Source organism: Lynx canadensis, chromosome B4 (assembly GCF_007474595.2).
Source record: "Lynx canadensis isolate LIC74 chromosome B4, mLynCan4.pri.v2, whole genome shotgun sequence".
Lineage (NCBI taxonomy): Eukaryota > Metazoa > Chordata > Mammalia > Carnivora > Felidae > Lynx > Lynx canadensis.
In genome coordinates, this window is record NC_044309.1 from 83,509,473 (window position 1) to 83,536,523 (window position 27,051).

General features: G+C 55.7%; 3 protein-coding genes across 5 annotated transcripts; 1 reads left to right on the forward strand and 2 right to left on the reverse strand.

Moving 5' to 3' along the window:
• Positions 1-1,553: 1,553 nt before the first annotated feature.
• On the reverse strand, positions 1,554-14,176 carry AGAP2 (ArfGAP with GTPase domain, ankyrin repeat and PH domain 2). The gene is given in 20 exon segments (XM_030323053.1): positions 1,554-3,196; positions 3,360-3,615; positions 3,737-3,959; positions 4,066-4,156; positions 4,261-4,409; positions 4,642-4,701; positions 5,606-5,734; positions 6,457-6,576; positions 6,756-6,918; positions 7,363-7,467; positions 7,555-7,641; positions 7,803-7,961; positions 8,362-8,471; positions 8,799-8,933; positions 9,958-10,105; positions 10,253-10,338; positions 10,522-10,609; positions 11,205-11,263; positions 12,953-13,665; positions 13,667-14,176. Coding segments are annotated over 20 exon segments (3,582 nt in total). The 5' UTR covers positions 14,125-14,176; the 3' UTR covers positions 1,554-2,953.
• A 5,675-nt stretch (positions 14,177-19,851) lies between these two features.
• On the forward strand, positions 19,852-23,267 carry TSPAN31 (tetraspanin 31). Of its 2 annotated transcripts, XM_030323062.1 has the most exons (6): positions 19,861-20,700; positions 21,201-21,368; positions 21,649-21,729; positions 22,053-22,184; positions 22,519-22,632; positions 22,745-23,267. In XM_030323062.1, the coding sequence occupies exons 1-6, from the start codon at positions 20,638-20,640 to the stop codon at positions 22,817-22,819; spliced, it is 633 nt and encodes a 210-aa protein (XP_030178922.1). In that variant the 5' UTR covers positions 19,861-20,637; the 3' UTR covers positions 22,820-23,267. The 2 variants fall into 2 exon arrangements, with proteins under 2 accessions (XP_030178923.1, XP_030178922.1); XM_030323063.1 differs by lacking the exon at positions 22,519-22,632 and having other exon boundaries at positions 19,852-20,700.
• A 199-nt stretch (positions 23,268-23,466) lies between these two features.
• CDK4 (cyclin dependent kinase 4) lies at positions 23,467-26,432 on the reverse strand. Of its 2 annotated transcripts, none has more exons than XM_030323060.2 (8): positions 26,240-26,432; positions 25,554-25,790; positions 25,260-25,395; positions 24,975-25,142; positions 24,731-24,840; positions 24,425-24,475; positions 24,153-24,288; positions 23,467-23,883 (listed from the first exon to the last, which is right to left on the reverse strand). In XM_030323060.2, the coding sequence occupies exons 2-8, from the start codon at positions 25,769-25,771 to the stop codon at positions 23,791-23,793; spliced, it is 912 nt and encodes a 303-aa protein (XP_030178920.1). In that variant the 5' UTR covers positions 25,772-25,790; positions 26,240-26,432; the 3' UTR covers positions 23,467-23,790. The 2 variants fall into 2 exon arrangements, with proteins under 2 accessions (XP_030178920.1, XP_030178919.1); XM_030323059.1 differs by having other exon boundaries at positions 24,963-25,142; positions 26,240-26,424.
• Between the last annotated feature and the right edge of the window lie 619 nt (positions 26,433-27,051).

A 27,051-nucleotide genomic window follows, 5' to 3' on the forward strand; every position in this document is an offset into this window, starting at 1 on the left:
TCCCCTTCAACTCCCCAACACCCCGGGGAGTCACCTTCTAGAATCCAATTCTGCACAGCCTGGAGGGCTTGACGTTTTTGTCATTCCATCCACTACACCCTTTATTTTTCCCACAAGGCCAAAGATGCAGCCCATGATAAAAAGAATTCAGTGGATTACTTAGTGTTGGGATTTGTTGCGGGGAGTTGCTGACACCTTGACCACCTTCCGCCACAGGCTGGAAATGAACTTCCCACCGGCCCATGGTTCCCTGTGGTGATTTCATGCTCTCCAGGGTCCTTACTTCCTCCTCATTCACACTCTCTCACACTGAGCTTCTGAGGAAGGGAGTGAGTTTTTGCCACTAAGAAGTAAAGTGGAAATGGAGCGCGGGAGTCCAGGGTCTCTGAGCCAAAAGACAGACGGGCCAGGCGTTCCTGTTTGAGTCTCTTTTGCTACTTTCCCCTCTTCCTTTCGTTTTGCCTTCCCAAACTATGCCCCTGCATCTGCACCTGTCACTGCCCCTGCGACCCTGCATTCACCTTTCCTGTGTCAGGCTGCTGTGCTGGGTGATCGCTCGGCCTAGAATCCTGGAGAATCAGGCCTCCACGTGAAAGGGACCTGGACCTGCCGCTGCAGCCACGCCTTGTTAGCTTCATGGCACACCTGTAGCTGTACGTCGTCGTTGTGGGACTGAGGGGAAGGGGCCTCTACCAGAAGACGCGGGGCCACTGACTGAATGACAACGTGCGGTGGCTGTGCCCAACCTGCGCTGGCTGCCGGCCCAACACCACTCCACCTAGTCCTTCTATCAGGGCAAACGCTTTCTGCTGCGTGTGACAAACAGGATTGGCTACACGCTGAACCAGAAGAACTGCAGCTGTTGGGGCAGCACTGGCCTCAGTCTGCTGGGGCCTCAGTGGCCCTGTAGATGACATGGAGGTGGGCAGATGTCCACAGCAGCTGGGCATGGAGTCTGCAAACACCAGGGACTTCGGCTGGGAGACAGACTTTCTACCTCTGTCCCCAGGTCCTTACTATAATGAGCTCTACCTCTGGTATCGGGTACCTAGGGTGGTCCTCCCCGGCCAGTGCTGCAGTCCTTACCGGGTCCTTCTCAACAGATATTGTTCAGGTTACAAATAAACAGATGCCACCAAGGTAACCCGCTCAAGGCCACCCAGCCTTGAAGTGGAGGGCCTGGTTTCAAATTCAGATCTGACTCCAAGGTTCCTGCTCTCAACCAAAGCTACCCCCTCTGCTCGCCTCTCCAAGCAGCCTCTCCCCTGTCCTCAGAGTCCCCTAACTTCCACACGGCAGCTCCTTCCCAGAAACAGGGTCATCTTGGGAGTCATTGACTTTTCTGCTCCCTGGATTCCCACTGTGGCTCTGCCCTGCCTGTTTCCTTCCACCACATGATGAAGTATCTGACCTGCCACCTCGTGCCTGGATGTTGCCCTGTCACCAGCCCCGGCAGAGGCACCCTCCGCTGGGCCACTCCCCGCCTCCAGTTCCCCACCTTGACCAAGACCGTTCCCTGACCCGCCTCTTAGAGAACAAACCAGCAGCTCAACCCCTAGACAAAATCACTTCCTCTTTAATTGCTGTTGAAGAAGATTCACACCACCTGCCTCAGAGGAGATGGGGGCCTTTCCCCCTGCCCCCATCCCTCTCCCCTCCCCAAAATTACCTGGTCCTTTGAAAAATATTTTAGCCGAGAGAGAGAGAGAGAGAGAGAGAGAGAGAGAGAGAGAAAGAAAAGAAAAAAGACCGGAAACCACTGACACAGACGGCCCAAGGGCTGGATTGATTAAAGGAGGCAGGGCTGGGCCAGGTAAATCCACCCCACCACCCCCTTTCTGGGGATGGGGAAGGAGGCCTGGTAACCCTCCCAGCCACCTCACATCCTCTTAGCCCTGGCTGGGAGGGATCATGGGGTTGAGGGACGGGTCTGGAGCTGCTCCAGTGGAAGGGAGGGACTGGACAGGAAGAATAGTGGGGGAGGGGTCCCACTGTAGGGGTGCCCCCTACCCCAGATCACCACGGGCGCTGCACAGTCACAGGTACGCAGTCACGGTCACAGACACTCACAACCCGAGAGCACCCCCACCCCACCCCACCCTCTGCCCACCCTTGGCTTCCCCTACCCGGAAACGCCCTCCCCGAGCCCCTGCCCGCCCCTGCCCCCTTGTTGGGGAACAAAGCAATAAATTACAAGGTCCCTCCCCAGTCCCCTTAGCCCGCTCTGCTCCTTCTCTTCTCCCTCCCAAGATAGTAGTGAGGAGGGACCCAAGCTCTTGGCTCCCCCAGCCCTTTAGCTTCCATCCATGGGTGGGTGTGGGGGGACGTCCTGATTTCCACTCCTCATGGTCCCTTTCACGGAAAGGGTTGGGGACCCCCCTACCCCCTTGGGCAGCAGGGGTCCTGCCCCTCGCTGCCCTTCCCCCTTCACTGGGCAGTGAGATTAGCATGGAAGAGGTGGGGGCCCGGGTATTGGCCCCAAGTCCCGGGGCTAGCCCTCCCGCGTACTAACCCCTCCCCCTGGCGTGGCGTCGCCCCAGGAGCCAGCCTGGGTTTGTGCTCCAGCCTTGGGATTGTCGAGCACAAGCAGGACTGGGTCTTCCCCCCTCCACCCCTAGGGGGCGCGAGCGGGCATAGCCAAGCTCCCTGCAGCAGGTACCGCGACAGGGCGTCTGCTTCCGCAGACACCCAGTGGGTAGACCCAGCGCAATCCAAGTGTGGAAACGGTGGAAAGGGGGCGTGTTGAGCTGGGGTCTCCATGCCTTTTTGGGGAGAGGGAGGTGAGTTTGTGTCTTCTGGGAGGCGTGGGGGCTGTGCCCTCGTGGGGGAAAGAAGTGCTCCCGTGGGGCGGGGTGCGGTTTAGAGAGGTGAGTGGGTGCATCTGTCCAGCGGTCCACCCGGTGTGGTCGTGCCCGGCCCGCGTGGGAGTGGGGGTGTCTCTCCCGCTGGGCAACTATACCAGCGCGACGGGGGCGTCGGCACGGCCCATGCTGGCGGCGCTGCTCCTGCGGCGGGGGCTGGGCGTGGCGGTGATGCTGGGGGTGGTGGCTGCGCTGGGGGTGGTGGCTGTGCTGCCGCCCTCACCCGGGCAGCCGTGCTGTAGAAGGATGTCGGCGCACAGCTGGCTTCCAGCCTGGCGGGCGTAGAACAGCGCCGTGTGGCCCTGTGCGTCGCGGGCGGCCACGTCGGCGCCGTACTAGAGGACAGAAACGGCCGCGTCACCAAGCGTCCCCGTAGGGCCTACACTCGCAGACATTCTCCCCCAATTTCCAGGCCCGCTTCCAGGATCCCCCGCTCCTGGCTGTTTCCTAGGTGGAGCTCTCAAAGACCCCTTTCCCCACCCCAGCACCCCCACGTACCCACAACAGCAGTTGCGTGATGACCACGTGGGCGAGCTCGGCTGCCAGGTGAAGGGGGGAGCGGAGCTGCGGGTCCTCTACGCTGGTGTCGAGGGGCCCGTGTCGCGCATGGGCCAGAAGCAGGAGAACGGTGGCCACGTCCTGGGCCTGCACCGCGGCCCACAGCTGGCGGCCCAGAGGCTCCTCTGGAGTGCCCAGCGGCGCCAGGAATAGCAGCTGCTCGTACTTGGCGCGAATCCATGACTCCCGCTCCTCCCTGCAAGACCAAGGATGAACGGGAAGGGCTCTAGGGACCGTCACCCAGGACCTCTGCCCCTTCCTCGGCGAAACCTCTCGGGATCCGCACACCCTAAGCGACCTCCTTCCCTCACACGTACCGCGAAGAGTCCCGCGTGGGTTTGGTGCGGCCCCGCGTGTCGCTCTCCCACACGCGGTTGGCCATGTCATTGCCAATGGCCGTCAGCACCAGGGTCAGCTCCCGAGGCCAATCGTCCAAGTCCAGAGAACGAACTCGGGACAGGTGTGTGCCCAGGTTCCGGTGAATGCCAGAACACTCGATGCAGATGAGTGCGCCCAGGTTCAAACTGGCCCACGTGGGGTCTGGGGAGGGAGGGCAGAGGTTGGCTTCTGGCCGGACAGGCAGCATTCGCCAACTCCAGCGAATCACATTCCCTCCCAGACCCCTCCGCTGCCCCCTTGCGCTCACTGGGGGCCCCGCAGTCCACGCAGGTAGAGTTGCCCTTGGCGTTCCGGATCGCCTGGATGGCCACCGCTTCACTTTGGCTGTCTGTGCGTAGCTGCAGAAAGGGTTGGGGTTTGTATTGACTCTCCCTCTGAGCCCTTCTCCAGACTCTTGAGACACTCATCTCTGCTCTCCCGCAACCCTCACCCCGACCATTACCTTGACCTTGCTGCTCTCACAGCATTGCAGGCTGGCTAGGATCTGACTTTCGATGGCCTGGACCCAGGCATCCCGCTCCTCAAAACTGGCTGCCTCAAAGTGCCACGTCTGACCAGTGCTGGACACGATCAGGAATTCGAAGTTTTCCTCTGGGTGGGGGGATGGGATGAGGGTCATGAGGGACAGGGTTCAAACAGGGGTTGCCTTCCCCAAACCCTTCCTCCCTGATTTCCATCCCAAGCCCCTGGGAGTGGGGCAGAGGGGTTGGGGAAGCAGAAGGTGGGGGAGAGCAGGAAGCCCGAGCACATGCAGGGGAAGGCAAGGGCACCCCCACCCATCTGCACCCCAGCTGAGCGCCCCTCCCAGCTCCCCGCTTGTTACCTGCTTTATAAATATTTCTTAAACTACCAAAGGATTTTAGTTTCCACATTTTGCGCTTGGCTGGTTTCCCGAAGCGAAGGAGATAGAGATAGAATGGAGAGCAGAACAGAGAAAGAGACCAAGAAAGGAGAAAAAGAGAGGCAGATGGAGAGATGGAGAGAAATAGTGACAGAGTGCCAGAGACAAAGCAGGACAGACAGATGGGGAGAGAAAGCAGAACTAAAGTCAGTGGCCCCGGAGCAGAGTAGAGCAGAAGCCAAGAGCCATGAGAGTAGGCAGATCTGGAACCTGGGTCTGAGCACCCAGCAGAGAGCAGGGCGTTGGGGACCAGTTATCATGACCAATGAGGAGCCAGGTCTCTGGGAAGGGAAGGGATCTGAGTGAACACAGGGAGAGGGGGCAGAAGCTGAGTCATGGGCCTGGGACAAGGAGGTCCTGGGGTTCCAGAGGAGTCTCAGGGGTCTGGGGAGGTCACCGGGGGCAGGAATATGGATCACTGTGGTCAAGGGCTGTTGGCAGAGTTTGGTGACCATGAGAAGTTATGGGGAACAGGGGCTGGGTGGGCGCAGAGTCCAGGAGCTGAGGAGTCACTGGGGGACACTGAAGTCAGGTGATGAGTCAGTGGGGACCATAGGGGGTTCTGGGTGCAGGGACTGGGATGGCAAGTGGAGTTGAGGGCAGGAACAGAAACCAGAGGGTCATTAAGAGAGGTGACAGGAGCTACAGACTAATGGGGGACATCGGGATGGGGAGTGGCAGGGCTGGGAACATCGTCTGGCGAATGGGAGGAGGGACAGGAGCTGAGTGGTCTTCATCCATTTCTTACTAAGTTATGTGCAAAGTGGTTATGATAGTCAAGCACTCAGCTCAGGCACTTTTCCTCCTCCTGAAGGAGCTAGGCCAGGGATCTGGAGTTGGGGGTGAGGGTCCAGGGTGGGAGTGGAACTGCCCACCAGGGCCTCACCTTCAGCCTGCCCAGCTGAGCCTTCGGTCTTGGACGGTGTTGTCAACTTTTTCCTCCTCTGCTTCTTCACCATGGGAGAAGGAGGGGGTTCCCGACTCAGGGGGCTCAGGTCTCCAGATGGGGTACAGTCTTAGGGAGGGGGACACAGCTACCTCAGTTGCCCCCTCCACAGATTTCCTGATTTCTCCATAGCCTGTCTCCTCCCCTGAACTAGCTTTGGTCCCCCTCCTCTCCAGGAGGTCCCCCTTGATCATTCCTGGGGAGGTGGGCAGATGAGTGGTTTAGAGTCAGACCTGCACTCAGATCCTGGCTCTGCCACTGACTGGCCTTGAGACCTTGAGCAAGTCACTTAATCTTCTGAGCCTCAGTTTCTTCATCCCTAGAATGGGGATAACAATCTTGACCTGACAAGGTTGTTGTGAGGATGATTTGTTACCATTTACTTGTCACATATATACGTACATATATTATACCTCCAAACATTTCAAATACTGATGGCTGGCTATGTGCTGGACAACGTGCTCAGTTTGTTTAAGCCTCAAAGCAACTTCTGAGATAGAATCTATTATCTCCATTTTACAGATGAGGAAACTGAGGCATGGAGAGGTCAAGCAACTTGCCCCAGTGGCAAGCCAGGATTTAAGTTCAGGCAATTTAGCTCTAGAACCCACTTGTGTTTAACCACTATGATAATCATAGTATGACTGAGCTGGTGCCTGGCACCCAGCAGATGCTCAGTGTATCCACTCATGCACTGATTCCAGCCTCCCAGCTTCTACCCCAAGTTCATTTCCCACCCACATCCCATTCAGATCTGGAAGACAGTGGATGGAGGGTGGGTCCTCACTGACCAGTGCTGAGGGCTCGGGCCAAATTCCGGTCTGGCTTCAGCAGGTGCTTGGATGTCTGGTCTGGTGGTGGCTGCAAGGAACTGGGGCTGGGGCTGGGGCTTGGGGTGGGAGTGGTGGCTTCTGTAGGAAGGGGAACAAGATAAAGCTTCAGCGAGCCCCTCTGTCTTTGGGCCCCACTCCTTATGTAGTCCCTCTTTATCACCTACCCTCCCGCTTCCCCAGTCCCAGCCCCCACTTTCCTCCTCCTTCTCCCCCAGCTCTGGCCCCTCTCCTGCTTCTTTGTCATGAGAACCACTCACCAGGACCTTCACCCATCTGCACAGTGCTCATGTCCTTGACCAACCCGTTGATGCTGGCTGAGGGGCCAAAAGCAGAGATGGCTCTTGGGGGCCTTTTACCAGGGACTTTGACTGTCGTTCGTAGCAAGTCCATCTCCTTGCCATGGGTACTGTGGATGTAATCCTGGAGGGGGACAGGGGTTGAGAGTACGGGAAGGCTGAGGTCCTTGGTGCTGCTGGGAAGTGGCCAAGAGTATGGGCTGGAGAGGTCCTAGAGAGGGGACACCGTGTTGGGGGCTGCCTGTGTTGGGACGAGCTTCTAGGGGATGGGCCCAACAGATCTGGCCTGCGACTATCTCCTCCAGAAAGTATTCCCTGGATGGCAGACCCAGTGGAGGTCCTTCCTCCATGCTCTCCCACTAAACTGCAAGTTCCTGGGGAGATGTCTTTACTTTCCCATCTCCAGCATGGGTGCACGGTGGATGCCTCACACATGGCTGCTGAACTTAAGAGAACAGGACCAGGGCTTGCCCAGAAATGACATTTACGTGTGTGAGAGCGCAGACCGGTAGAGGCGGAAGGGTGTCCAAGGCTAGCCAGCGTGGTCCAGCCAATCTTTGCCACTCACATTAATGCTGGGGTGGTAGAGTAGGAAGCCGTTACTGGACAGGGTCACGTATTTCTTCTTCCATTCTTTGTTCAAGGAGTTGCCACTTCGCTTCAGTAGGAAGCTCTGGAGTACGGAAAGAGACATGTGGGAGGAAAGCCAGTCAAGACCAGCTACCTGCCCCAACCTGCCCCCAGCCCCTGGACCACCCACCTGTTTGATGGGGATGGCTCGCCCACTCCCTGTTGTCTCTCCCCGACTGTCCAAACTGCGCTTCTCAGAGTCACTGCCCCGACGATTCTGGAATGGTTATTGGCATCAGTTAGAGAACGGATAGAGGGATCCACTGATGGAAGGATGGGGAAGACGATGAAAATGGGCCCGACAGAGGAGTCTAGGGACCAGGGAAGATGGGCAGGGAACAGGGAACAGGAGGATGGGGGAGTCATCGTGTCCAATACCGCAAAAAGGCTGGTCCTGCGCTTGGCTGCCCGGTGCAGGGACCCTGGAGTGCTCAATCCGGCCACTGCAGCTGCCTCAGCTCGGAGCTCCCGGTGACCAACATTGGGTGAGGATGGGAGGGAGGAAGAGTAGTCGCTAGTGTGGCCCCCATTGCTAGCCTGGGGATCGATGAAGGAGTCAGCAGAACAGTTGAGATGCTCCCGCCCCACCAAGCTAGAGTTACATCTAGTTATGAGGGATTTGAGACACTCCTTGATCTCATCACTGTTGACTTGTATTATTATTAATAATAAAACTCCTCACTGTCATAGTGCCTTAGGTTTTGCAAGTATCATGCCATACGATCTTCCTGAAACCTTGGGAGGTATGGGTGCTCGAGGACATTACAGCGTTTCAAACCTGGTTGATTTCCAGCCCAGTGCCCTTTTTAAAAAATGGTGTCACTGCCATATCCATTTGTCCCCCTCCCCCACCTCCTTAGGTCCTCTGTACCTGTTCTTGGATCACCAGCCCCTCCTCTGCATCTTACCAGCTGTGGACGCTGAAACCCCAACTCACCTGTCCAGCTACAGGAGTGGAAGCAGCTGAGTGGCTTGGGGAGCTGGGCAGGGACTTACAGGCAGCCAGAAGCTGTTGCTGTTTTCGTAAGGTCACCACCTTCTGGGCCACTGAAGGAAGGGGGAAAGGAAGGATGCACGAACGGGGCAGATACCCAAGACCCCCCCGCCTCTGTTGCCCAGTTTTGAGAACTCCCCAGGAGATAACACCGGTGCCAACTTTACCATGGCCTTCATGCCACCTGTAGCCTGAGCAGCTCATTCAGCCCAGAAAGACCATGTGGGTATTAAGCACACCTTCTCTGACCTCTCTGATCCCTCCTCCCTCCCATGCAGGCTAATTTCCCGTCACTCACTGGGAGCGGCCTCGATGCCCAAAGAATACCCCAGGCCCTCAGCTCCTGGCTTCCCACGTGTCCGGGGAGTCACCGTGCTCACCCTCCTGGAAGACCCGGTCCACATTGAGCCCGTAGGTGGCGCATGTCTCGTAGTAGCTGCAGCGTTTCATGTCCGCGCACAGAGCCCTGGCCCGGGCATCGCCCACCACTCGAGGGGAGGAAGCACTAATCCTGTCTGAGGGGACAGGAAAGGGGCAGGATCGGACGAGGGGGCCTTCCCGCCACTTTTCCTACTTTCTTCTCCCTTTGGCTCCAGTCCCAGGCTGGGCCCACTAAGGACAGGTTATGAGAGAATATTCCCTCCTCTTCGAATGCGGGGCCCGGCTCACAAGCCCAGCTGCGGTATGAGTAGGCTGGGTGAGCTCTGTGCACGTGTCTTCAAAGAATACTCGAGAGGTGAGCAGAGTTTCCTGACAAGGTCTGAAGTGGCTGAGACTCACAAGTGACCATCGCCCTGCCCTGCAAACCCAGTGAGCCCTGACCTGAGTGGGAGGTCATCTGGTGTGTGAACCAGGAAAAGGCTGAATGTCCACGGGCAACAGGTGGACTGTTCCCTCGGCAGCAAGGAACCAGGAGGCAAGCGGCAGGTGGAAACGGGCCCCTGCAGCATAGGCCTCCAGACAGAAAGTCCTGCCAGCTCAATACCGGTGGGTACGGGGCCATGGTGGCACCTGAGCACCTCTGAATCACTTCTGTGAGAATTTTACAATTCTATAAAAATTCTCTGCCCCCTTTATTTTCGCCATCATTTCATTCGTGCTTTCTCTTTGTTAGATACGTTCCTCTGAAAGGTGTCCGCCTGACCCAGCTGAACCAAGGGAAAGATGGAAGGCTCCTGTCCACACCGGAGCCTGAGATTTTCTGTTTCCCAGGGTGGTGACAGGAAATGACAGTGTGAGAACACAAGGTGAGTGACACCTCAGAGGAATGGAGATTGCTGTGATAGCTGTCCCTTCCTTCCTTAAGAGTCCTCTTTTCTCTGCTCAGACCCGGGGATGTTTTTGTTTTTGTTTTTGTTTGTTTGCTTTGGTTTTTTGGTTTAATGGCTCCCTTATTTGGAGACCAGCCTCCTTCCAGGGGGTTACTGCAGTCCCAGGGCCATTTCCACACCTCACCATGCTCTCACCTATGTTGGGCAACACCTCAGCAGCCGTCTCAAGGACTCCCCTGAAAGCCATGCTTCCCCAGACCCTCCTTACCTTGTGTCCCCACCAGTGCCAGTGCCAGGCCTCCTCGTCCTTCCCCCCGAAGGGAGCTCAGCTGCCCATGGAGACGGCTCACGGCCTGGAAGCTGTTTTCATCCTCCAGGCTGAAGACCAAAATGACAGCATCTGCCCAGCCTGAGAACTTGCGGGGCGTGAGGGAGCAAAGGGAGGGTCAGACAAGTCCACTCCTCTGGACATGATGCCCAGGGAGGTCTGGGGAACTAGAGCTTTCTCTCTCGGCCCCTGCCAACCCCAGCCAGCCTGCCTACCCCAACACCTTAGCTCTCACCTTGGCATCAGGTGCCCCGGCTTCCTCTCGGATCAACACCAGATGAGTCTGTCCATCCACCAACATCTCTTTCTTGTGTTGTTCACCTGTCCAGGAGGGTTGAAAGTGGTAGTAGGTCAGGGGTCACAGGTCATGAAGCTTCCCCATGCTTCTTGTACTTTAGCTATTATGGCTGCATCCTTTCCTCCAGAGGTCTCCAAAGCTGCCTAGTCATTGATCCTGGATTCCTGACCCAAAGCCTTAGCTTCCTATGGCTCCTGAGAACTCACTTTCTGTCTTCTCCAGCACCTGGTATGAGCCAGTCAAGAATCGGTGGATGAGCGATGACTTCCCGCTCCTGGCGTCGCCCAGCACGCCCTGAGAACAAGATTGTGGAGTAGAGATGGTGAGAATTAAAAGGAGGCCAAATGCTTGGGCCTGAACGCTCCAGAGAACTCAAAGACTGGCAGTGTTAAATCATCCAAGCAGGAGCCAGCAGGGACCAGATGATGGTGGGTCAGGTGAGAACGTTCGGGAAGATCAGATGAGCATGGTAAGAAAGGATCCCAAGCTCAAAGTGGACCACAGGCTGAAGATTTTCAGCAACCCAGTACTGTGTATGTGTGTGTGGGGGGGGGGCGGGGGGGGTGGTCACGTCACAGCCCTAGACACTGGTTGGAAAGTTTTACCCAATTCTGTGCAACAGAACTGAAAAACTAAAGGGGAGATGCCAGAAATGAGGAGAAGCCTGGAGGAGGACCGTGGACAAACAAGAAAAAAGAGACTAGAGAAGAAAAAGTTGTAAGGATAGATCAAGCCCCAGGAAAGTGCTACGAAGGCAGGATCTCAGGAGAACTGGAAAACTATTCCCCATTCCCACAGAGACAGGGAAGGGAAGAGGTGAATGGGAGAGACTTGAGTGAGGTGGGTGGGATGTCGGCCCTCAGACAGACTAAGGGACTCGGTTACCTACCAGGCGCAGTTCAGGAATGGAGCGGCTCAAAGTCCATTCCTGGCTATTGACCACAGCTTCTGTAATAGGAAAGGAGCCATAAGAGAGGATGTTGCAGGCCCAGGAGCATCCCCACCCCTCAGCCACCCCTCCTCCTTTTTCAGCTTCCCTTAACCCCCAGGACTCTGGCTGGGCCAGAGAACTATGTAGAAAGGCTAGGTTTGAGAGTGGTCCCCAGTCCTCCCATCCTAGCCGCTGCTCTCCCCACAGCTGTTGCTGCCGCTCAGTGGTTGCTTAGCAACGGAGCCAGCTAGACAAAAATACTTCAGTTGGCATCTCCCTTAAAGCACATCCCCAAACGTAAGTCCCTGCCCCAGATGGGGGACCAGGGTTCTGACAGTGGTGGGTTTTTCCCTGTGGAAGCACGGAAGAGGGTCTCCTCCCTGCCGGCCTGACTTGGATTCCCGGGCAGATCCTGGGAGGTGGGGCTGGGACATGGAAGGGAGTGGGTCTTCCTCAATCTCCACTTCACAAGAGAGAAACTGAGGGATATCCCTCCCCCTTTTCAAGGTCAACAGCATGGTGGCCCAGACCGCTTCCTACAGCCCGAGCAGTGGAGCTTGGATTTGTCTATGCTTCCCTCTCCCACACCTTCCCCACAAGCACCCTCTGAAAGAAGTGTGGGGAAGGGCTCAGTTTCCTGGCCGGGAGAAGCCACAGGCCTGGGGGCGGGGGTACGATGCTCCTTCCGCCCGCCGGTCCAGCCCCCGCGCCTGACACTGGCCGGACGTTCCCGGGGCGCCGCAGCTGCGGCGGGAACTCTGGGATCCGGAGCCATCTGCTCCCACCCGCTCCAGAGCCAAACCTCGGGGGCCGCCCCCGCTCCCGAACCCGCCTCCCCTCCGGGGAGTGTGAGCCGCACCAAGAGTCCCTAGCCTGTTTCTTCCAGAAAAAAAATAAAAATAAAAATAAATAAATAAAGACACCCTCCCCCCGAAAAAAACCAGTACCTTCTCGGTACCCCCTCCCAAGTCTCTGGGGGGTAAAAATTGCCTTTGCAGCAGTTCCGTCCCCCTGAGTCACTCCAGGGCAGCCCCCTGGGGGTTTCAACGCAGCTCTGGGGACAGGATGGGCTGTGGGAAGTGAAGCCTCCCATCCGCCCCCTCTCACTTCATGTTCAAGTATTCATCACGTTCCAGCCCCCACGCACTCCCGCACTCCCGTACTGCCCAATCCACCTTCCCTGCACGGAAAGAAACTAGAGTCCCTCCCTGATGCCTCACTAGCCTGGTCTCAGCCCAGGGAAGACCTATCCCTGGCGAGCAGCTGCCTGCAAGGTCACTCTCCTGCCACCTGCCCCAAGCGCTCAAGAGAAACTGAGGCTGCTTTATTCCCTTCCCCTTCAATATCCCTCCGGGCAAGGCAAAGCTCTGTTCCCACGCTCCCAGAGTCCAGCTGAGACTGGAAGTGGGGTCTGAGCCTTCTCTGCGAGCGATTTCCTACAGTCACTCCGACCAAGGGCATTATTTTCCCAAAAAACTCTGAGGCTTTCTGAGTCCCTCTGAAATCAAGGCATCTCTCAGGTCGCACAAGGTAGCTACCCACCTCCTTTCAGGACCCCTTAGTCTTTGGAAGTGGAGTGAATTAGGTTCATCCCCCCACCCAAGAGAGAAGCTTCCTTAGGTCAACCCTGCACACCTCTCCTCCACCCCAAGCTGAGCATTCCACATGCCCTCCCCTCCCTGTTCTCAGGCCCTGGTCCTACTCACTAGGGGAGGCGCGGAGCTCTGCGCCCAGCAGCTCCCTGGACCCGCTGCCAGAAGACAGGCCCGGGGGTCCGGGAGGGGGCCCGGAGCCAGGAGGCCCCCCTGTGCTCTTGGTGAAGATGCCGCTGATAAACTTGAGCATCTTGCGATCTCGAGTGGATGCTCGGCCCCCCTCCCGGCCCCGTTTCAGCCCTGGAGCTGGAGGCTCTAGAGTGATTGGAGGTGCAGGCCCAGTGGGCTGCGCGGAGGCGGCGGTGACAGCAGCGGCTGGAGCCGGGGTTGCTGGGAGGGTTAGCGGAGGAGGAGAACCAGCAGGCGGTCCCGGGTGCAAGTCACTGTTGTCCAAGGTCTTACTCTTGCCTTTCCGAGGGGACAGCTTCCCTCGGGCTCCGGACCCAGCCCCGACCCCACCAGAGGTCGTGGCTGCCGCTCCCCCTCCCCCGGCGGCGGCGGTGGCCGCGGCGGCGGTGGTAGCGGCGGCGGCAGAAGCTCCAGTCCCCGCGCTGCTCTTTGACCCCTTGACCCTGGGCTTGCCTTCGCTTTCGGGCCATGACAGGCGGCTACCCGCGCCCTTGCCCCCGCCGGCTTTGGCGCCACTCGTGGTCACGGTCTTGCAAGGCTTGGGAGCCGGCGGAGGAGGCGCCACCTTGAGCCTCCGACTGCCGGTGCCCGGGTGCGGGGAGGACGAGCCTGGGACGCCGCCGCCAGCCCGGCCTCAGGTTCCGGCCCCCCCAGCTCGGGCTGCTGAGCAAGGGGCGCCGGAGGCGGGGGCGCCCCGGGCTGGGGTCAGGGCTCAGCCCCCCGGAGAGCGGGGGCCCCGGAGGGGCGGCCCAAAGGGAGAGGCGGCGGCCGGGAGCGGGGGAGACGGGGCGGGCCGGACTGGCCGGAGCCGGGGACAGGGCGGGGGGCTCGGCGCCCCCGGCGCCCGCGCTGCTCGTGCTGATCCACAGCGCATCCTGCCGGTGGAAGAGACGCTCGTGCCGCTTCTTGCCCGGCTCCTCCGCGCCTCGGGGGCTGCCAGGATCCCCGGTCTCGGCACCTCTGGTCCCGGGGGCGCCGGCTGCGGCCGCAGACGGAGAAGGCGGCGGCGGAGGCACCGACTCGAGCTTGACCAGGGTCAGCGAGATGAGGTAGGTCGTTGTCCGGCGCTGAAGAGCGCCCGCGCCCCGGCTCATGGGGCCCCGAGACCCCCGAGCTGGGGAGGGGAGGGGACTCCCCCGGACTGCCTCAGGGGGGCCCGGCCATGGGGCCGCCCTGCTCGCTGCCCCCAGCCCCCGGACCCCGCTGAGCCCCCAGCCCGGCTCCGCTGTCGCCGCCGCCTCCGCCGCCTCCGCTTGCGCCCCCCTCCCATCACACGGGGCGCCCCCTCCCCATGCTCCCCGCCCTGCGCCCCCACCCCGTTGGAGCCCCGGGACCTTGGTGCTGCTCCAGGGAGGCGCGCCGGACCTTGCACCCCGGCCTGGGTGGGGGCGCCGAGATGGGCGGAGGAGGGCGGGGAGGACAGTAGTGGGGGCAAATAGGGGAGAGGGAGGAAAAGGGGGCAGAAAAGGGGGACCCGAGGCTGGGGAAGAAGAAGAGCCGCTGCGGGGGAGGCAGGGGCGGGGAATGGGGACTCAGGGGACAGGGGCCGGGGATGGGGGTCGGGGAGGGGGGTCTGTAGGAAGGTGGAAAGCTAATGGGCTGGTCGTGCGGGGGATTCGCAGGGGCGCGGGGAGGATGCTGGGGATGGAGATACAGGCGCCGGCGGGGGAGGAAGGAGGGAAGCCTTAGGGGGTGGGAACCCACGGGTCTGGGGTCTGGGAAGGAAGGGGCGTGAGATCCCGGCGAAGGGTCCGGGGGGCTCGCCGGGGCTCGGCTCGGTCCGGATGCGCGCTGTGTCCGGGCGCTCCCCTCACATTGAGGAGGAGGCGGCCCCCCGCCCCCCCCACCCTATCTCCCCCCCAACCTTCTCTCCACCAGCTCCGCTGTCTGAGAAGGCGGTACAAAATCCAGGACTGGATTTCCCTCCCAAATCCTGGGCTGGATTTCCTAGAACTTGGACTCACCTACTCCAACAATCTAGCCCCCTCCCCTAGCACACCACGGTTAGGGAGCGCGACTGTTGGGTGTGTCATTTAGGGACCAGGGTAAAAAATCAGTTCGTGGGTGGACGGTCCGAGGGGGAAACGGAGCGAATTTAGGGGGTCACTGCCAATTTGGGGGAAGTTGAAGTAGGGAAATGGGGAGGCCTGAAATCCCTTTCCCAGCACCCCTTGTCTCCCCCCAGGTAATTGCACGCTGTTCCTTTCCCCATCACCCAGCCGCCTCGCCCACCCCCACCCTCCGCACGGCGATGCATTGGTCGGGCCACGACTTGAGCCCAACTGTCCCAAAGTGAACTTGTAAAGTGTTCCCTGGGGATGGGGACAAACATGGAATTTAGCAGGGTAGGAAGGAGGGGGGTGCCTTAGGAGGGGAGAGATCTAAGGGCTCCAGGACCCCAGGCCAAAAAGTGAGTCAAAGGCTCCAGCTTGAGGTGGAAGGAGAAGGAATATGTCTACAGATTGACACCCCCCATACCAAAATGCATCCAGTCTCCATAGCAACCGTAGCTCCAAGAGTGCCTCAGAATCAGCGGGGATAAGCAGAGAGGAGAATCGGTGTGTATGGCGGGTGGGGGGGATCTGCCAGGGGACTGGGGTTAAGGAAGGCACCATCCTCAAACCTGATTACCCACATGTGAGGTTTTTAGCACCCCTGAATACAAGGACCCCTTCAGTTGAGGTGGGAGGCGGCATCTTTTGGGTTCCCATTCAGTCTCCTGAGGTTTTCAAGGTGGAGCTCTTTTAGAAGGTTAAAGAGGAGATAGAATGGAAAACGTCTGTCGGCTTTGTGTCTACCACCCTTCCAGGGACCCTGGAGTTCGACTCACTGTCCTCTACCCTGGGGAGAAGGCTGAAGGCGTTAGGCCCATGGGGAACAGAGGCTGAGTGAGACTTGGCAGGGATGGGCCTGAGTGGTGGGAGGCCTTCCCACAGGCTTGGAGACACCTCCCAAACCCACTCCCCTTCACCCCCCTCACCCCCCCCACTCGGGGAGTCTCAGTGTTCCCCTAATTTGGCGTCCCACCCTCCTGACGCAGCTGAGACTATAATAAGTGCTGGCGTGGGCGGCTCTAGGAGGCAGGAGCCGACAGCGTGCTTGGCCTGGTAGGGGGTGAGGGGGGGGCGGTACCAGGATGCTGGATGCCCTTTGTTCTCCCTGAGACCTGTACCCAATCCCTCTTGGGTCCAGTCCTGAGGTCAGCACCCCCTCTCTCCACCCCACCCTGGGATGACACCATTCCCAGGACAGGAGACTCTTCAGTAGCCTTTTCTGAATTTTCTGAGAGGGTGAGGGAGTTTTGTTGATTCTGCCTTAATTTTTCCTTCTTTCCTTTGGTGGCCTCAGTTTTCCTTTATGTTCAGTGGGAACAGAATCCTGACTCTTAGAGGAGTTGAACGACTCGCTAATGAAGAGCGGAGTCTTCTGGGAGATTTCAGCCTCCACCCCTCCTCACTCCCTCCTTCTCCAGAGCTAAGTGGAGCTTCTCTACCTGGACTAAACCTTTTTCCTCCCCCTCTTTCTTTTCTACTGGGATGGGGCTTGGAGTTCCTCCCCTGGGAGGCCCCATGGGGCCACTCCCTCCATGTGGTCTTTCCACCACTGAGGCTGTAGGTAAGGCACCTGCCAGTAGTTGTTCTCAGCAAAGGGTGGGGGGGGGACAGGAGATGAGAGGGGCACTAGCCTCAGAAAGGCAACGGGAAGGGGATCAGACTGTCCCCTGAGGAACCCGAATCAAATGTTCCTTCTCCAAGTTATGGTCTGGTGGCCTCTGCAGTCAGAGAAGTCCGGCAGGAGGTATCCCTGATGGAAAGAATGGCCTCTTGACCCCCTACCTCCACCCCAAGTAGGCAGCTAATGGATGGAGCAGCTGGGAGAGACCAGGATATGATGAAGGATGTGCTCTTCCCAGACACCTTTCACGGACAACATAGCTGGCTTTTGTCATTCTTTGCCACCTCAGAGGTAAATGGGATGACAACAGGCTGGAGACCACTTTCAGTTCCACCAGTTCCCTAGTGGTGGGGCCTTGTGGATATGGAGTAGCTGTTCCTGCTGGGGCCCCACCACAGGATTGAAGGTTGGGGTGGGCAGGAGGATGTGGCGGATGGTGTTGCCATGGCAGCACTTCCTCCCTGTGTTGTCATCACTTGTTCTAATGGCACTAAGGAGGTAGAGCGGAAGGTGTGTGTGCTGGGGGTGGTGGGGAGGACAGGAACAGGGGCATAGGGAAGAGAGGGGACCGAAAAGAGTCCTGGGGACTTCTTTGCACTTTAGCTGTGCAAAGCATGTAGTAGGAGTGGCAGTGTGTGCCTGGGGGCCTGAGATTCTCTGCGTGGTGTATTTTCAATGTGTGTGTGTTTCTCTCTACAGCTGGAGAACAAGAGGTCACCGATCCTTTGTGGGTCCTGGGAATGGACACATTATCCAGTCCCAGAACCTCCTGCCCCACACTGCTTCCTGCCCTGGACTCCCCAGGCAGGGTCCAAGTCTACCATGGGTCTGTCACAGCCTCTCTTCCCCATGCTCACCCACTTCTCCATTGCCAAGAAGGTCAGCTCAGCAGTGACTTGTATTTTGATCCCCTGGGAGAAGGATCAGAATTGGGGAAAGAGGGAGAATGACACCTCCCATATCTTTTTCCATCGTGTCCAAATGTATTCTTCCCCCGAGTCCCAGCTCCATCTAGAGGACTAGGAAGTGGCTGATTGGGAAGTGACGTGTGACACAGCAAGCCCTTCTATCCCCCTGCTGGTCCCCGAGACACCCAAGTTTGGAGCTAACCCTTCTCTTACCTCGCACACTGTCCAGTGAGGCCTGGATGCTGTTTCGAAGTTCAGGGTCGCCCACCCTCTCTGCCAGCTTCCTGAGGCGGCTTAGAGACTGCTTGGCCACCTCGTGTCGTCTGACTTCTGCTCTCACTGCAGCAACAGCCAACTGCCTCTGGGCATGCATGTTGCCCAGACCTGTCTTGCCAGGCTAACAGCAACTTCTGGTCCTGAAGCCCATGGCCCTGCAGTCCCCAAACCCCAGAAGGCCCCTTCTGCTGTGCCTCAGAGCTCACCGCTCCTGCCCGCCCTTCCGTCTGTCGGCCTCACTTCCTGACTGGTGAGTTTCAAACCCACAGCCCGGGACAGCACTACCTCCTGCACCTCCCACCCCCTCTAGCGTTGGCTCATCAACTTTGCCAGCCAGCCCCTGCTATGATTCCCCCAGCCAGGTGGATGGAGAGACCTTAACAAGGATCCTAGGGCCTCCTGTGGGAGGTAGCTAATTAAGATGGGTGTTGGTGCTAGGAGAATGTGGCAAGCCAGGCCCCGGGTGCAATCCCAAACTCTTGGTGACCAACAGATTTGTGTTCAGTCTCAAACTCTGACAGGAACGCATACACACTCGGTCTCACTCTTACAGCCCTGCATTCCAGCTTAGGATTGTACCCACCGCCCACGCCACACATCCAAAGAGCTTGCATACCTACAGTTTGCTCCATAACCCTTCCTTAGTCAGCCACCCCACGGTAAGCAGCTTTTAAAAGGCCAAGTAGTTATGGGGAGAACAGGTTATGGAGGAGAACAGTAATTCTAACCAGACAAAACCACCAGGCTCTCTGCTCAATTACTTTCATAATAATTATCTATAACACTTAATAGTTTACGACGCACTTTCAAATATGTTGTCTTCATGACAGGCCCCAGGGGTGCAGGAAAGGAAATCGAAGCTCTGAGAGGCCAGTGTGAGGTGAAACAAATCTGTGGGTCTAGGTCTCCTTCTTTTTTCAAGTTTTTATTTTTAAGTAATCTCTACACCCAACATGGGGCTCGAACTCATGGCCCTGAGATCAAGCACCGCACGTTCCACTGACTGAGCCAGCCAGGCTCCCCATGGGTCTAGGTCTTCTGATTATAACTCCAATACTCTTTTCACTATACCCCCCAACCAAGATGCTTGCTAGTCAGTTTCCCTTATCCCTAATACCACTGTCTTGCCCTTGATGTAGGACCTGAAAGAGAAGAGGGTGGATGAGGAACTGAAGAACAGAATGAAGACACAGGGGAGATATTGAGAGAAAACAGTGGCTAGTTTGATCTAATCGCTTTGCTTCAGGACTCAAAGCTTTCTGGCCCTGCCAAATGTCTCTTCGCCTGCATACCTTCTTGACATTAATTTGTGAAGGATAGCAGATTATAACTATGGATTCTTTATTGTATAGATAGAGACAAGGGAATCAGAGTTGGGGTTACCTACTGGAACTTATAAAACAGCCTGATTATAATAGCGAACATTGAGTGTTTACTATATGCCAGGTAATGTCATAAGCATTCTGCATATATTAACTCATTCAATTCTCCTAACAACCCAAGAGACAGGTGTATTGTTATTTATCCCCATTTACAGATGAGGAAACGTGCAGAGAGAGCTTAAGTAATGGGCCAAAGGTTACACAGCCAGTAAGTGGCAAAGTTGGAACCCGTGCAATCTGACTGTAGCAGTTAAGATTTACTGCTCATGCAGTCCTAGAATCTAAGTACATACAAACTGAAATCATCCCGTGGGGTTGAAGGGAGGTTTTTCGTTTGTGTTCCCATTACCACTGTTTCTCTTGGAAAAGAAGAATTATGCCTTTTCTCATCTCCATGAAAAGCATTTATTCAATAATAAGCATATTGATCAACCTCTATGCCCACCTTCAGAGTGAAAATGTGGAGACTCCTCCTTCCTCTCATATTTATTCATATTCCAGACCCCTCCCTTTGGCTTTTTTTTTTTTTTTTTTTTTTTTTTTCCAGCCATGGATCAGGCATGTGTTCTGAAGACACCGAGTACACTCATGTCTGCCCTTGTGGCTTTGTCACTACAGAAATGTTCTGGCCCGAGGCGGCTGTTTTGCACACTGCATTTATAGCATATTCACACTCAGCTACGAGGGGATATGGAAGAGGATATGTGTACTAGTGGACGCACCTGCAAACGCGTGACGATTTGCTGGATGTTGCTGTGCCGAACCCAGGGCTTCTGTGGCCGGGCTAAATAGCTCGATGTTTTGCTCCTCTGAGTGTTCTCGAGTGTGATGCAATAACAACCAACAATGGCGTCATCATGAGATCACTGCAGGACAAGGGGAAAGGGGCGGGGAAGGGCGCTCCCTCGAGGGGAGGAGCCCTTGGGCCCTGCCCTCCAAGCCGCACCTCCTCGCTCTTCCACTGGGTTTCTCCTGGGCCTCCTTCCTCGCATTAGCCCTCTTCCAGCTGCGGCCACAGAAAGCTCCGCTTTCAATCCGGGGTTTTGAAGTTTAGGCTCGGGTCCCTATGAGAATCTATGGAAGCCCTACCCCCAGTTTTAAGTTTCAGCCAATAAAGAACCTAAAGGAGGGGCCGGCAGGCGGATTAGTGACGCAATGCAGACTGATTGGCATTCAGGCCATCGACGTCCTGGATTAGTCCCGAGTTTCTCCAATCCAGAGGCAGGGGTGGGACGGTGCAGGCGCAGAGAATTGGGTTTGGCTGGACTCGATTTAAAGAGACAGAAGCTGTCGGGGTCCAAGAAGACGGTCCCCAAGACCCTCCCCCCAAGTCCTTGGGACCACTTGGGTCCCCAAAGCTGGGGAGATGGTTTGCGGTGGCTTTGCCTGCTCCAAGAATGCGCTGTGCGCGCTGAACGTGGTCTACATGGTGAGGTTTTGGAGGGGGGGGGAGTGGGGGGAGAAGCTTCAGGGCGGAAAGAGGAGTGGGAAGAATCTCTAGGGGACTTCCGGTGGGAAGAGGGGTGTACTGGGGGTTCCGGGAAAATTCCCGGGAACTTCCGGCGAAGAGGGAATTCCAGGGGACTTCCGTGGGAAGAGGGGAGACTTCCGGTGATCTGAGGTTTTGTCTGGGGGTGGGGGGAATGAACTGAAGGCTGTGGGTATAAAGGCCAATCCCTCCCTCCTGTGAATTTGTTTCTCTCAAAATAGAAGTAATGGATGAAACTACAGGTTCCTTTTTATATGCATAGACTCTCTGCCTGCTGCCCCCACCCCTGTCCCAGTCATTCTGATCTCCAGTGGGAGCATACACCTCCTCTCCTAATTCACGCAAGCCCAGTTCTTCTTTGTCCAAGACTCCCTTTAAGGCTTTTGGCTGTGCTGCACGCTAGAATTCTTTTGAGATGTAACGTGCTCTGTTTCCTGTAGCTGGTAGGCTTGTTGCTCATTGGAGTGGCTGCTTGGGGTAAGGGCCTGGGTCTGGTGTCCAGCATCCACATCATCGGAGGAGTCATTGCTGTGGGAGTCTTCCTTCTTCTCATCGCGGTGGCTGGACTGGTGGGTGCTGTCAACCACCACCAAGTACTGCTATTCTTTGTATCCTGACCTTAAGTGATGGGAGCATCCGGGCTTTGGGGAGGGCCGAATCCGCTAGGAGGAATGTTGGAAAGGGTAGACTTGAATGATCTTGGGGACGTGTCTCCTTGCCCTGCCTTATACCATACTTTATGAAACCAGAGCTGATTTTATTGTCTTCAACTAACGTGGTTATAGAATTTCTGCGAACAGGTGAGATCAGATGGTTATTGTAGGTGCAACATAAAGGAATCTAGGCCTTTTTTTGTTTGTTTGTTTTTCCTGTAACTCTTCCTCTCAGTACATGATCATCCTCGGTTTGGTCTTCATCTTCCAGTTTGGGATCTCTTGCTCATGTCTTGCTATTAACCGAAGCAAACAGGTAAGTGGATGCCCTTTCAAGTACTTGCTTTTTTCCTCCCTCTACCCTCTCCCTCTCCTCTCCCCCTCTCCCCCACTCCCCAACCCTAAGTCTGGACCTCTTAGTAGGCCCACTTCCAGACTCTTGAGCCATTTGCTTCCTCTGGGAAATCTGGCTAATTTTCCAGTATTTTCCAAAACCTGAGGTGGATTTTTATCATTTTCTGTATAATAAACCCTTATTTCTGAGGGATGTTGACTCCCTTTGCTGGAATAGGGAAATTGAGGTATTTGAGGTCAGGATGTAGGAGCATCCAATAATTTCCCTCTGCCTATATTCTCCAGACGGATGTCATCAATGCGTCTTGGTGGGTCATGAGCAACAAGACCCGGGATGAACTGGAAAGAAGTTTTGATTGTTGTGGCTTGTTCAACCTCACAACCCTGTATCAACAGGACTATGCTTTCTGCACTGCAGTGAGTTGTGCTGGGGGGAGGGGCGGTGTTGGTAGGAAAGCTGGTTAAGGACAATGCCCAAATTGGCAGATTTAAGAGTTTGAATGGGATTGTCTCTCTCTAGCAGCTCTCTTGCTGTGTGCTGGGCGGGGGGGGGGGGGGGGGGGGGGGGAAGGGATGGATACAAAGGGTAGAGAATTAGTCAAGTGAGATTTCAGTCTGTAGGAGAATAATCAGAAACTAGTAAAAATTTCTGGGGCCCTTCACCATTAGTGTTGGGATAGGGCAGCCTAGCAACTGTGCGTCCTATACACACACACACACACACACACACACACACACGTTTTACCCTCAGATCTGCAAGAGCCGGAGCTCCACGTGCCAGATGTGTGGAGAAAAGTTTCTTAAGCATTCAGACGAAGCCCTGAAAATCCTGGGGGGTGTTGGACTCTTCTTTAGCTTTACAGAGGTAACATTCTCCATTTCTCTCTTATGTGTCTGTAAGTCTTTCTCTATACCTGTAGGTCTTAGCTCCAGAGATTCAGAATTGGTGATAATCTCTTTCCCTTTGCTTTTTACAGATCCTTGGTGTTTGGCTAGCAATGCGATTTCGGAATCAGAAGGATCCTCGAGCTAACCCCAGTGCCTTTCTATGAGACTCTGGATCCTTCTGACTTCTCTCCTGTTCTCTGTTCTCCCTAAGCTTTTCCGCCCTTAGGGAAAACCTAGGGCCTATAGCCCTTTTTGAGAAAAAGGAAAGGCCCTTTGTCACATCCCCCAAAGATGACTGAACAGCCAGGCTGTGTGCCTTGACATGTTTAGGGGGAGCAAGATTATAAGGAATAAAGAGCAACTTCCTCTCTAAGTGGATATGGGAAGCTCCTAGGAGTGCATGAAATGGGATGGGGATTGGAGTCCTTCCTGGCTCTGTTTCCCCTCTTTTCCCTTCCACATGCTGGACCACCTCAACACATCTTGGCATGGCTGGCTCCAAGGTTAAATCAGGGACAGCCAGGAAAAACCATCAAGAACTCTTTCTTACAATAAGTAGGACCCAGTGTGGGGAATTCAGTGAATATAAAAATAAAAGCCATTTAAACTCCACATTCAAAGAAGCAACTTAAGTGCCTTTTTTTCTCTCTTGCCGGTTGGGCTCCACTGCCTACATAGGCTCTGTGACTGACCTGGGGAGAATCTTTCAAGATTCTATAGTGAAGTTCCATCTTCCAAATGGTTTTTCCAAATCCCCAAATGGCAAAGCCCATCAGAAGATGAAATATTTAAAAAAAAAAAAAGACCGTACTTCTTTGTTTTGTTTTGTTTTTCCTGTATAAAAAAAGATCCCAATATCAAGATAGGAAGAGGGAAAACAAGGAAGATACCCCTTGGTGTATGGAAATGGGGGGGGGAGGGGCAGGGGAAGGATAAGCTTCGAAAGGAGGGATGGGATGGGAGGGGAATGTCATTAAGGCAGCAAAATACTCTCTGGAGAGCTGGGAGGTGTTTCCACAGCCTCAGAGATGAAGCTGAGGTCGCCTTCTCAGTTGGGGGGCTCTCCACTCAAGTGTTCAAAGGAAGGGAGACAACGGCTTTTCTTCTCTTGGTCCTGTTGCAGCCACTCCACCGCTCACTCTGGGTTACCTTCTGCCTTTTGTAGATAAGAGTGCTGCAGGGCTCGGAAGGCAGAGATTCGCTTGTGTGGGTTAAAAGTCAGCATCTCCTGAGAAGTGGAGGCAAAAATCAAAAGACCGTGAAGACAAAAAAAAATAAAATGAAATAAAACAAAAAGACTTTTGCTCACCCCCAATAATACCTAGGATGGCGTATGCTCTACATCCCTCTTTTGGATGGCCTATTCACGGCAACATTAAAAACTAGCCCATCCTCCAACCAAGTCTTAGTCGCCATGACAGTTTAAGTCCCTTTTATACTGCTCTGTTTTCCTTCCCAACCTCCCCTTGTGCCCGTGCCCATGCGCAAGCCCAGTACCAGCAGCAGCTGTGCTCCAGACTCCTCCAACTCAGGTACCACTGACTGCACTGGACGGGGTCCTCTGGGGGAAAAGGCTCCTCGGGGCAGAGACACATCTCGGGGCCAGTCATCCTCTGGGGGCAGCCCGATCAGGCTATGGGGAGCAGGAGAACTCTGGTCAAGAGGGTCCTTCTCCAGCCCCCATTTCCAGGGGCAGAGCCAGTTGCCATCCAGGGCTTAGCAGAAAGATTCAGAATGGAAAATTCTTTTTCCCCATGCTGGTCACTTACTCAAAGATTTTGCCTAACTGGTCAGCTTCAGAGTTTCCACAGAAGAGAGGCCTAAGGTGAGAAAGGACACAGGGAGCAGTCATTTTCAAAGATCTGGTAGTGGAATAATTATTGCTAGTGGCTCAAAACAGAGGGTATAGAGAATATGGGGCTATGAAGTTCCTAATTCCAGGCCATTTGAGAGTTCCTGGTTAGGGACAAAATGGTCAAGAGTACTTAAGTGAAACAATGGGCAGGGAGTGGATGCAGTTTATGACTAAGAGATTTGGGAAACTCAAGATAGTTCAGGATACTTGGGTCTCATACTTGCGACGAAACATCTCTGCGAAGATACAGCCAACGCTCCACATGTCCACAGGTGTTGCGTACGTAGACTGCAGAAGAACTTCCGGAGCACGGTACCAGAGTGTAACAACCTAATGGGAATAAGAAAAGCGGATGAGGATTGTATGGGTTACCATGAACCACGACTGGTTAATTAAAGTCACAAAACACATGACTTCTCAATTGCTATGGTCAGCCACTCCCCTACCCCCACCTTTCTACTGACCACAGGTGTAAGTGCCATCTGATAGCTGTAGATTCTGGCCAGGCCAAAGTCAGCCAGCTTGACTGTCCCACCACTTGTCACCAGAATGTTCTCTGGCTTCAGATCTCGATGAACAATGCAGTTGGCATGGAGGAAATCTAGGCCTCTTAGAAACTGGCGCATCAGATCCTAGTTTGGAAGGGGGAAACACACAGGAACTGGAAACTAGACACCATACCTGAAATCACAACAGGTTCTACCACAAAGGTCTCGATGTACCTCTCAGTGTCTACCCACCCTACCCACCTTGATAGTCTCCACTGGCAAGCCTGGTGGGGGTGCCTTGTCCAGATATGTCCTTAGGTCTTGGTCCACATGCTCAAACACCAGGGTCACTTTGGTCTCTCGGTCAGTTCGGGCAGTGGCACAGACATCCATCAGCCTGGCCAGAACAAATGGTCACTCACTGATCAATCCCTTTGTACCCGATGGCCTCCCCTATTTCCTCAGGGTCCCCACTTCCCTTCTGACCATCACTCCCCACCTTTAGGTTACCTTTTCCCCTTTACTACCCACTCCCAACCCTCCACCTCTTCTTACCGGACAACATTGGGATGTTCAAAAGCCTCCAGCCGCCTCAGTAAGGCCACCTCACGAACTGTGCTGATGGGAAGGCCCCCGCTAGCACCTCCTCCGTTAGGGACTCTCACACTCTTGAGGGCCACAAAGTGGCCACTGTGGGGATCACGGGCCTTGTACACGGTTCCATAAGCACCAACACCAATCTCGGCCACTGGCTCATATCGAGGAGTAGCCATTCTCAGATCAGAGGAGACCCTACAATCACAGAGACTCCTGCCACTGAAAATCCCTTCCAAAGTTCAGATGGTGTAAGCCTGCAGCAATAAAGTGACTCCCACAAAAGACACTACAAAGACACCACATCAGCATCCCGTCCCTTCCCCAATCTTCCACGAGGCTGGCCCCTCAGGTAACACAATGACCCTAACTCCAACCCCTCCAGCCACGTGAAGCCCTAAAATAGAAAATTCCTCTTCCTTTGGGACAGACCATCGCGCCCCGCACAAGGTTGATCTCACACGACACACCCCCTGCGTCGAAGATCCGACATCCAGTCCCTAAAATGACACCTCCATATTACCACAAAGGAACAAATTACACCCTGCCCCACTTCCCGCCCTCGAGCCATCCTTCCATAACTTGCTCGGGTAGGAAGCCGTGCAGGACGCAAATGGTCCCCATTCCTGGGAAGGGTCTATACTTACCTCACTCCGTGCCGGGAGCTGCGGGGGCGGCCCGTTATCGGGGCCCCGGAGCCAGATCCTGAGGCGCCATACACTCGAGCTCTGTCCGGTGCAGCTGGACGCTACGGGCCCGACCATAGACACAGCCCGCAAGCTAGAGCGGCCCCCTTACCCCCACCCTCACCATGTGACCAGCTGCCAAAGAGGCGCGCGGAAACTGGAGGGGCGGGGCGAACGCCGGACGTTCGGGGCACGTACGAGACACTCATGCGCAGAGGAGCAGCCAGGAGAGGCTTTGACCGGGAAGGGGGCGGGGAGGAGAAAGGGGCGGAGGAGCAATGGCAGCCACGTGATCTGTTGCTATCACACGTGACCGCTTGACTTAGCTCTGAGGAGCAGAGGTGTGGTTACGCGGCAGGGCACGTGACTGACTGCCAGACCCTGGCGGGGGGGAGGGTGAGAGGAAGACAAGAGAGGGTGGAGTCCAATGCGGTGCCATGGCAACCTGGGCCACCCAGATCCCAACTCAGGGCTGCAGGCCGAGCCTGAGCACTTCTCCAGTCTCACTGCACATCTCACTATATGGTGGTCTGGCGGGGAGGGGGCGAGACGTGGCGCGGTCGCCTTTCTGCTTTGAAGCCAACGTAAAACATACTCCCATTTGCGGCTTTGTTTCATTCATTCACTCATTCAACAAATTTTTACTGAGTGCTTGCTTCCTGTGTGTGTATGCAGGGTTTTTGTTTGTGTGTGGGTTTTTTTGGTGTCTCAGTCACTAGCCCTTTAAAGTAATGATGAGGCTGTCTGTAAAGATGTAGCCAACAGTGTGGTCG

Excerpts from the sequence above, each read along its gene's own strand:
- TSPAN31 (XM_030323062.1), top strand. The coding sequence starts at position 20,638 with ATGGTTTGCGGTGGCTTTGCCTGCTCCAAGAATGCGCTGTGCGCGCTG. Across the intron at positions 21,730-22,052 it reads CTATTAACCGAAGCAAACAG|ACGGATGTCATCAATGCGTC; the intron begins GTAAGTGGATGC and ends TATATTCTCCAG. Across the intron at positions 22,633-22,744 it reads TCTTCTTTAGCTTTACAGAG|ATCCTTGGTGTTTGGCTAGC; the intron begins GTAACATTCTCC and ends TGCTTTTTACAG.
- CDK4 (XM_030323059.1), bottom strand. The coding sequence starts at position 25,771 with ATGGCTACTCCTCGATATGAGCCAGTGGCCGAGATTGGTGTTGGTGCT. Across the intron at positions 25,143-25,259 it reads TGCCAGTGGAGACTATCAAG|GATCTGATGCGCCAGTTTCT; the intron begins GTGGGTAGGGTG and ends CTTCCAAACTAG. Across the intron at positions 24,289-24,424 it reads CAGTTAGGCAAAATCTTTGA|CCTGATCGGGCTGCCCCCAG; the intron begins GTAAGTGACCAG and ends TGCTCCCCATAG.